This window comes from Pan troglodytes, chromosome 1 (genome assembly GCF_028858775.2).
Source record: "Pan troglodytes isolate AG18354 chromosome 1, NHGRI_mPanTro3-v2.0_pri, whole genome shotgun sequence".
NCBI lineage: Eukaryota > Metazoa > Chordata > Mammalia > Primates > Hominidae > Pan > Pan troglodytes.
The window spans coordinates 75916751-75926135 of NC_072398.2; the positions used below are offsets into that span (position 1 = coordinate 75916751).

The 9385-nt window shown below is 39.3% G+C and overlaps 1 protein-coding gene across 23 annotated transcripts in view; it reads left to right on the top strand.

The window, feature by feature from the left end:
* Positions 1–4617, top strand: part of TNFSF4 (TNF superfamily member 4) — a 304161-nt gene extending 299544 nt beyond the window's left edge. For all 23 annotated transcript variants that reach the window (XM_063811302.1, XM_063811290.1, XM_063811357.1 and 20 more), the window contains one exon: positions 1484–4617. In XM_063811302.1, the coding sequence (XP_063667372.1) occupies positions 1484–1833 (350 nt within the window). In that variant the 3' untranslated portion in view covers positions 1834–4617. The remainder of the gene's footprint in view (positions 1–1483) is intronic.
* The last annotated feature ends 4768 nt before the right edge of the window (positions 4618–9385 follow it).

Here is a 9385-nt window from a genome sequence, read left to right on the forward strand (position 1 = left end):
TGTATGAAGAGAAAAGGGGATTAATTATTCATCAAATATGTGCTTGTCTCTGTACTAATCACTTTATGTTCCTCATTTAATCCTCCAAGGAACCTTCTGGGTAGAAATTATTTCCATTTCTTAGGGAAACTAAGGCTTTACTTCTTACAAGTCTGTCTGACTGTAAGACCCATTATTGCCTGCTAATTGTATTCTGGGGCAAGAGTTTACCTTAATGAAAGTTGGGGGAAGCCCTTGATAGAATAAAAACTTCGACTCCAGAGAGAGGATTGTTTGGGTCCATGATTAGTGCTAGCACAACCCCTAGTGGTTTCCACACGAATATTCATTTTTTAGTTAAGTTCTCCTGAGCCTGAGGGAAGGGAAGTATTTCTTGCCCTCCATAAGTGGTCCCTTTTTCAGTTCAAAAGTATGTCCCTCTGGACTGGTACAAAGCAAGAATTACTGAATTGTGGCTAGCGGTGGGGACCTATTCTTTTGCCTAACAAAGGAACATGGGCCAGAACAGTGTGTGTCCAAGATGTGGTTACTTGGCTATTCAGGATGATTTTAATGCTAATAAGGAAATAAAAGAAGTTCAGGCTTTTTGGCTTGCGCTTGGGATGGCCCTGCACAAAACAACCAAGTCTATCACTGCCTCCTACTCCACTTCCTCCTTTTCTTTCTCCTGTGGCAGTGACTCTTCCCAAAGTACCTTCCGGGAAAAACTAGCAATAGGAGGTAGAGAAGAGAAGCAAGTATATGCCCTTGAGCTCTTCCACCTGCAGCTTTGAGAGCCCACCCTGAATCCACAGATACGGTGTGCACAGTTGTATTATTAAACTTAAGTGACCGCTAACAAAGCCCACTAGTAACTGCTGTGGATAGGTCCAATGCCTGGGGCATGTGGAAAATTTGCATTTCATGGTCAGATGACAGAAAGGCAAGAGTTGAAAACAATTGCTTTGAGTCAAGCTTCAGAGTATGGGTAGTGTGCAGGGCTAAGGCATGGGGCACCACTGCAACCCTTTGCCCATAGTTCATCCACTGAGCCAGAAAGGAGGCACTGAAGTTGCCAATCCATCCTTGTTCTGAAAAATTGGGGAAACCCTGAAACCACCTGTCCTGCTATAGGTGCTTTGTGACAATTTCTGTAATCTCTCAGCTCCTGAATCTCAGCCCCATCTGAGACTCTGTTGGGCATTAGTGTTAGCATTGCCTCTTCTTCCATTCCACAGGTAAAGCAGTTTCCACCCTGCAGGTAGAAACACAGTGCTCTCTTGCTTTTACTCCTTTCTTTTTCTTTTTTTTTTTTGTTTGAGACAGAGTCTTGCTCTGTTACCCAGGCTGGAGTGCAGTGGCGGGATCTTGGCTCACTGCTTTTACTCTTTTCAAAATCTCTCCCTATCACTTTCTCTTCATCTGATTCCAGATGTATTGGAAGGTTGTTGCCCAATTCTATGCTTAGGAATTAATTAAACAAATTTTCCCCTATCCTCCCTAGAATATAAGAAGGAGAAAGGTTTCATCCTCACTTCCCAAAAGGAGGATGAAGTCATGAAGGTGCAGAACAACTCAGTCATCATCAACTGTGATGGGTTTTATCTCATCTCCCTGAAGGGCTACTTCTCCCAGGAAGTCAACATTAGCCTTCATTACCAGAAGGATGAGGAGCCCCTCTTCCAACTGAAGAAGGTCAGGTCTGTCAACTCCTTGATGGTGGCCTCTCTGACTTACAAAGACAAAGTCTACTTGAATGTGACCACTGACAATACCTCCCTGGATGACTTCCATGTGAATGGCGGAGAACTGATTCTTATCCATCAAAATCCTGGTGAATTCTGCGTCCTTTGAGGGGCTGATGGCAATATCTAAAACCAGGCACCAGCATGAACACCAAGCTGGGGGTGGACAGGGCATGGATTCTTCATTGCAAGTGAAGGAGCCTCCCAGCTCAGCCACGTGGGATGTGACAAGAAGCAGATCCTGGCCCTCCCGCCCCCACCCCTCAGGGATATTTAAAACTTATTTTATATACCAGTTAATCTTATTTATCCTTATATTTTCTAAATCGCCTAGCCATCACACCCCAAGATTGCCTTGAGCCTACTAGGCACCTTTGTGAGAAAGAAAAAATAGATGCCTCTTCTTCAAGATGCATTGTTTCTATTGGTCAGGCAATTGTCATAATAAACTTATGTCATTGAAAACGGTACCTGACTACCATTTGCTGGAAATTTGACATGTGTGTGGCATTATCAAAATGAAGAGGAGCAAGGAGTGAAGGAGTGGGGTTATGAATCTGCCAAAGGTGGTATGAACCAACCCCTGGAAGCCAAAGCGGCCTCTCCAAGGTTAAATTGATTGCAGTTTGCATATTGCCTAAATTTAAACTTTCTCATTTGGTGGGGGTTCAAAAGAAGAATCAGCTTGTGAAAAATCAGGACTTGAAGAGAGCCGTCTAAGAAATACCACGTGCTTTTTTTCTTTACCATTTTGCTTTCCCAGCCTCCAAACATAGTTAATAGAAATTTCCCTTCAAAGAACTGTCTGGGGATGTGATGCTTTGAAAAATCGAATCAGTGACTTAAGAGAGATTTTCTTGTATACAGGGAGAGTGAGATAACTTATTGTGAAGGGTTAGCTTTACTGTACAGGATAGCAGGGAACTGGACATCTCAGGGTAAAAGTCAGTACGGATTTTAATAGCCTGGGGAGGAAAACACATTCTTTGCCACAGACAGGCAAAGCAACACATGCTCATCCTCCTGCCTATGCTGAGATACACACTCAGCTCCATGTCTTGTACACACAGAAACATTGCTGGTTTCAAGAAATGAAGTGATCCTATTATCAAATTCAATTTGATGTCAAATAGCACTAAGAAGTTATTGTGCCTTATGAAAAATAATGATCTCTGTCTAGAAATACCATAGACCATATATAGTCTCACACTGATAATTGAAACTAGAAGGGTCTATAATCAGCCTATGCCAGGGCTTCAATGGAATAGTATCCCCTTATGTTTAGTTGAAATGTCCCCTTAACTTGATATAATGTGTTATGCTTATGGCGCTGTGGACAATCTGATTTTTCATGTCAACTTTCCAGATGATTTGTAACTTCTCTGTGCCAAACCTTTTATAAACATAAATTTTTGAGATATGTATTTTAAAATTGTAGCACATGGTTCCCTGACATTTTAAATAGAGGATACAACATCACAGAATCTTTCTGGATGATTCTGTGTTATCAAGGAATTGTACTGTGCTACAATTATCTCTAGAATCTCCAGAAAGGTGGAGGGCTGTTCGCCCTTACACTAAATGGTCTCAGTTGGATTTTTTTTTCCTGTTTTCTATTTCCTCTTAAGTACATCTTCAACTATATTCCCATCCCTCTATTTTAATCTGTTATGAAGGAAGGTAAATAAAAATGCTAAATAGAAGAAATTGTAGGTAAGGTAAGAGGAATCAAGTTCTGAGTGGCTGCCAAGGCACTCACAGAATCATAATCATGGCTAAATATTTATGGAGGGCCTACTGTGGACCAGGCACTGGGCTAAATACTTACATTTACAAGAATCATTCTGAGACAGATATTCAATGATATCTGGCTTCACTACTCAGAAGATTGTGTGTGTGTTTGTGTGTGTGTGTGTGTGTGTATTTCACTTTTTGTTATTGACCATGTTCTGCAAAATTGCAGTTACTCAGTGAGTGATATCCGAAAAAGTAAACGTTTATGACTATAGGTAATATTTAAGAAAATGCATGGTTCATTTTTAAGTTTGGAATTTTTATCTATATTTCTCACAGATGTGCAGTGCACATGCAGGCCTAAGTATATGTTGTGTGTGTTGCTTGTCTTTGATGTCATGGTCCCCTCTCTTAGGTGCTCACTCGCTTTGGGTGCACCTGGCCTGCTCTTCCCATGTTGGCCTCTGCAACCACACAGGGATATTTCTGCTATGCACCAGCCTCACTCCACCTTCCTTCCATCAAAAATATGTGTGTGTGTCTCAGTCCCTGTAAGTCATGCCTTCACAGGGAGAATTAACCCTTCTATATATGTGGCAGAGTTTTGTGGAAAAAGAATTGAATGAAAAGTCAGGAGATCAGAATTTTAAATTTGACTTAGCCACTAACTAGCCATGTAACCTTAGGAAAGTCATTTCCCATTTCTGGGTCTTGCTTTTCTTTCTGTTAAATGAGAGGAATGTTAAATATCTAACAGTTTAGAATCTTATGCTTACAGTGTTATCTGTGAATGCACATATTAAATGTCTATGTTCTTGTTGCTATGAGTCAAGGAGTGTAACCTTCTCCTTTACTATGTTGAATGTATTTTTTTCTGGACAAGCTTACATCTTCCTCAGCCATCTTTGTGAGTCCTTCAAGAGCAGTTATCAATTGTTACTTAGATATTTTCTATTTAGAGAATGCTTAAGGGATTCCAATCCCGATCCAAATCATAATTTGTTCTTAAGTATACTGGGCAGGTCCCCTATTTTAAGCCATAATTTTGTATTTAGTGCTTTCCTGGCTCTCAGAGAGTATTAATATTGATATTAATAATATAGTTAATAGTAATATTGCTATTTACATGGAAACAAATAAAAGATCTCAGAATTCACTACTGGTGAGAGTGTTGGAGTGTTCATTTATCCTTGTCTTCTCCATGTTCTGAGTAGCTCATCCTCTGAAGAGGGGAGGACGGGGCAAGCTTTCCAGTTTCCTACTTGCCTCCAGTTTTAGCCATCAAAGACACATCTGAGGGATGGTTGAGGTGGCAAAGCCCATCTTTGCTTTTGAAAAGATGCTCACTGGAGGTCCTTAGAGTCCCTCTTCATGGTTCAAGAGAGACTGATTTAAATAGAGTTCTACCATGTACTGTTTTTCCTTTCCTCAGAACCTTATTTCTAACCCTGGATGATTTCTTATGTCCCCTCTCCTTAGTGGTAATTACATCTGCTGTCTCAATAAAAGGTCACAACTATTAATGGGTTTGTGTAGCATAGTCTGGCCACAGTGATCCCTGTGCTACTTTTGATGGTGCTGATGACGTTGTCCTCCTTAAAACACTTCTGTTCCCCAGCTTTTTTGACCTCACCCTTTTCTGGACTTCTCTTTCTCTTCCTGTTCTCTGCCTTTCTTAGTCTTCATCACCCCTCCTCTTTCTCTGCCACCCCTTTAATGCTGGTGTACTTCAGGACTCTACTCTCAGCCCTATTCTTTCTCTACAGCAGAAACTGCAAACTGGCAGCCAATGAGCCACAGTCTAGCCTATGTCTGTGTTTCATCTGTTTATTAAGTTGAATTTAGTAGCTGATATTTAAATATCGGGAAATTTCTGATCTTTTTTGAAAACAAAACCAAAAACAGAAACAGGAGATCTGGTGATGCTGGGCCCAATTTTGGCATGGCAGCAACCTTCCCAAACAGAGTGGCAGCTTCCCTCTTTAAGGAGACTCCATGCACTCCATTTCCCAAGAGTTCTCCTCACCCACACAATGTGCACATGCACTTACACCAACTCACTGCTGAAGTCCCTCAGGCATTTGAGTTGTGGTCTCTGCTCTATACCCTTGCCAATCTCATTGATTCTTGTGCCTTCAATCAATGCTCCCACATCAGCAATACCTAAGACCATTTTTCAGCTCAGATGTCTTCTACTCCAGTGCCTCATTTGTTGTAATCACTTGTGTTATTAGTAATAAAATACCATTTAGTGAGTTCTTTCCCTGTGCCAGGCATCATATTAGCCATTTATATAAATTGTTATTTCTATTGTCTCAACAATTCTTTGAGGTAAGTGGTATAATTCCTATTTTACATATGAAAACTTGAGACTCTGAGAGGTGAACTTGTCTAAACGCATGCAGCTACTAAATGGTGGGGCTTAGATTCAAGATCAAGGGTAGTTAACACCCAAGACCACACTTTCAACCACTGCTACTCTGCTTCTGGGCAGCTCTGTATGGATGTAATGGGCTCTTCTACTTAGTATGCTCAAAATAGAACATTCTATCCTCTTTGGCAAGTCCCTCCTCCTGGTTCATGATGTTGGGTAAAGGCATAAACATTTTTCCGTTTTCCCTTTTGGCCCAATTCATAAAAATACCTTATTTTTTCTATCAGTTGAACAAAAGCTTTGAATTACTTTTACTAGAAGAGAATAAGAAAAAGAAATGTTGTAAGAACATAACAACCAAGTTTATAATACTTTTTGCAAAAGGTATGCACAGAGCTTATTAAGTTCAGAAGTGAATGTTTAATAAAGACCATACTGGGGTGGTTTTCAGTAGCATTTTAAAATATCAAATGGAATGTTATGAGCACCAAGAAGTAATCCCTGAGGATTTCAACCACTCTATACATGTATTTTTTATTACTTAAATATGTTTTTTTCCTGCAATTTTTTGGCAGCCCTTTGGAATTTTATTCCTGCAGTAGCCTTCCTTATGGAGTATGTGGATGGTTTGGAGCCTTCCTTAGCAGCATACCTTGTAACTAGCCATTGTAGCTGTTGTAGCCACTCATTCACTCCACGGGATCAAAGCATGGAAAGATGTTGTTAAAATGTAAATGTCAATATTACCTAGCAGAATTGGCACATGAACACTTTTAATGCCTTACCTTCCCTCCATCCCCGAAAGCTGGTCAGATGGCCCGTTTTGACCCTGAGTCATGGAATGTAAGGCCCTCTAGTTCCGACTAAGGGCCTGGGGAACAACTGGAGTAGCATTCAGGGAGGGAACTGCCTTAGGAAGAGGAGATTGAGCGCTCAGAGTATCCTACCATTATGCCACAGCCCTTGAGAAATCTGGTGCCATGGTCTCATGGGGCATGATTTTAAAATGGGCTTTGATCAATGTTTTGGTCAATGGAACTGATTGACTTTGATCATATCCTTGTGGCTTATCTACTGGAGGGAACAGAGGGATGTTAGGAGCGGAAATACAGACTTTTAGCATTTGGATTTCCCTGGAGTCCTGCCAATGCTGAGAAAATACAGCTCTTCATTGCTGTGGACATAAGACCTGATTTTTCTCCTGATTTATACGATCTTGGCCTTCTTTGGTATTTGAGGCTTGAGGTTAAAAACAAAGAACAATAACAACAAAATACAAAAGTAATTAACAGGAAGACCCAAAGTTGTAGAAATATTAGCAGAAGGTAATCTCTAAAGGTCATTTCAGTCCAGTGCTCTATTGTCATTTAGGATGAACTATTTATTAACAAGGACATACACCCTTTAAGTAATTTTTAGGATATGACAATCTGTATTCTCCCCTTATAATCAGTTTCAAGGTATAACATTCTATAATCCTATGATCATTCCTTAAGGCAACATGGCCTTTTAAATTTATGAAAATCTCACTTACTATTATAAAACCATCAACACTCAGCCGTTTGAAATAAATTTTTTCTGCTTCTACTATATGCTATGCCAGGCATTGTGCTAGGTACTTAGTAATCATCTGTTTCCTTGAGAGAAGTAAAAATTAGCTGAGCTTGATCTCTTTTGCTCTCCCAAATACTTGTTGCTATCATGTCTATTGTTCTTCGTATCCCTAACACACATGCATTACCTAGATGCACTTCAAAATACTGTTGCATCAGTAAGTAGCATTGATAAAATATACCAAATTATTTTAATTATTTAAATTAATACTATTTCTATCCCTTTAATCATGTTCATACTATTTTAAACTCTTGAACACTGACGCAAACACACTTCTTCTAGGTAAGTAATAAACAATTCTTATTGCATGCATGGTTAAATCTCATTTTATTAGTGGTCAAATAAATAGTAGTTTTTGAAAAGGCAGACATTTGAAAGTCTAAAATAATTTTATCTATGAATTTTCATTTCTAGGGTGTCAATTTGTAACATAAGGAGACCTGAGACAGAGCCAGTAGATTTTATAATACACTACTTATATAATTAATGATACTTTATCCATTCATCCACAGATACTGATTGAATTTCTACTGTATGTATTGTGTGTCTACAGTGCTAGGTACTAGAAATGTAAAGACAAATATGAAATCATTTCTTCTCACCAAGCGTTGAATATAGTGAGTGGTATAAATTGGATTGAAGAGAAGCTAGAAGCCAGGATATCAGATAAGAAGCTGAGTGCTGACGACTGGAAAGAAATGAATGGATCTGAAATATATCAGGAATAAAAAACTAATAGCACTTTGGGATTGGTACATACGGGTGGTAAAGAAAGGAAGGAATTAATTTGTTCATTCATTCAAAAATATTGTTATTTTGAGAGGCATGAAGAAATAAGAAACAGTGAACATGTATAATTTGAAAGAAAAAATCAGAATGCTATGAGAAAAAAATGGGATGGTCTACTTGAAATTGGAAAGAGGCAAGGTCTCTCTGGGGAGATGACGTTTAAGTTAAGGTCTGAAAATTGGAAGAAACCAGCTCTGTGAACTGTTGGCAAGGGTCAATGGCGGGGGGTAAAGAGTGGTAAAAGGAAGTTAAAAATACCATCCAAGACTATATGACCAATTTTAGAAATGAAGGCGAATGGTTATTAGCTTCTTTCTTATTTTGGTATGAATATATTTGTCTATGTATTAGCCAGTGCTTTCCTTCCACTCTCCCATTCCTCTTCATTCTAATTTAACAGTGTTAATGGTAATTCATTTTATATCTTATCACTTAAGTTAGAGAATATCAAAGAGGGAGTATGACTCAACTAGAAGAACGAACATCATCCAAAGATGGATAAAAAACTTGTATCTTATTTGCGGGAGAGAGCTAACATGTTTTTGATTATACAACGGATATTGGCATCATTGGGTAGAAGCATCATTTTACTATTGTCTTTATTTGGAGGTTAGGTATGATTAAAGAGGTGTGTATAGATGTCAAGTCGACAAGGGGTAAAATGTGGTGGGTTTGTACTAACACAAGTTAGCCAAGCTAGAAGTATAGTCCCCAGAATTCCTCTTCCTGTGTAGCAACAAGTCAAAGTTCGCATGAGATTTAGAAGGTGAAAGTGAAGGGACAGCCATTTTTCTACTCTAAAGTTTGGAGTACAGTGCCAGGTGCCGTGCAACTCATGCCCATTGCTCCTGATCTTCTGGCTCATCGTGTTGCTGTGGAGCTTCAGCTTCTCCAGTTCTGTCTGCATCTAGGCAAAAATATTATCATCAGACTCTTTGAGACTAACACTCTATTAGTTTTCTATATCTGCTGTAAAAAATTACCACGAACGAAGTGGCTTAAAACAACAAAATTTATTCTCTGAGAGTTCTGAAGGCCAGAAGTCTGAAATGAGTATTGGAGGGGCCAGAAGCATGTTGTTAGCAGAGCTGGTTCCTTTTTGAGACTCTCAGGAGAACTCATCTCCTTGCTAGTTCCAGATTCTAGAGGC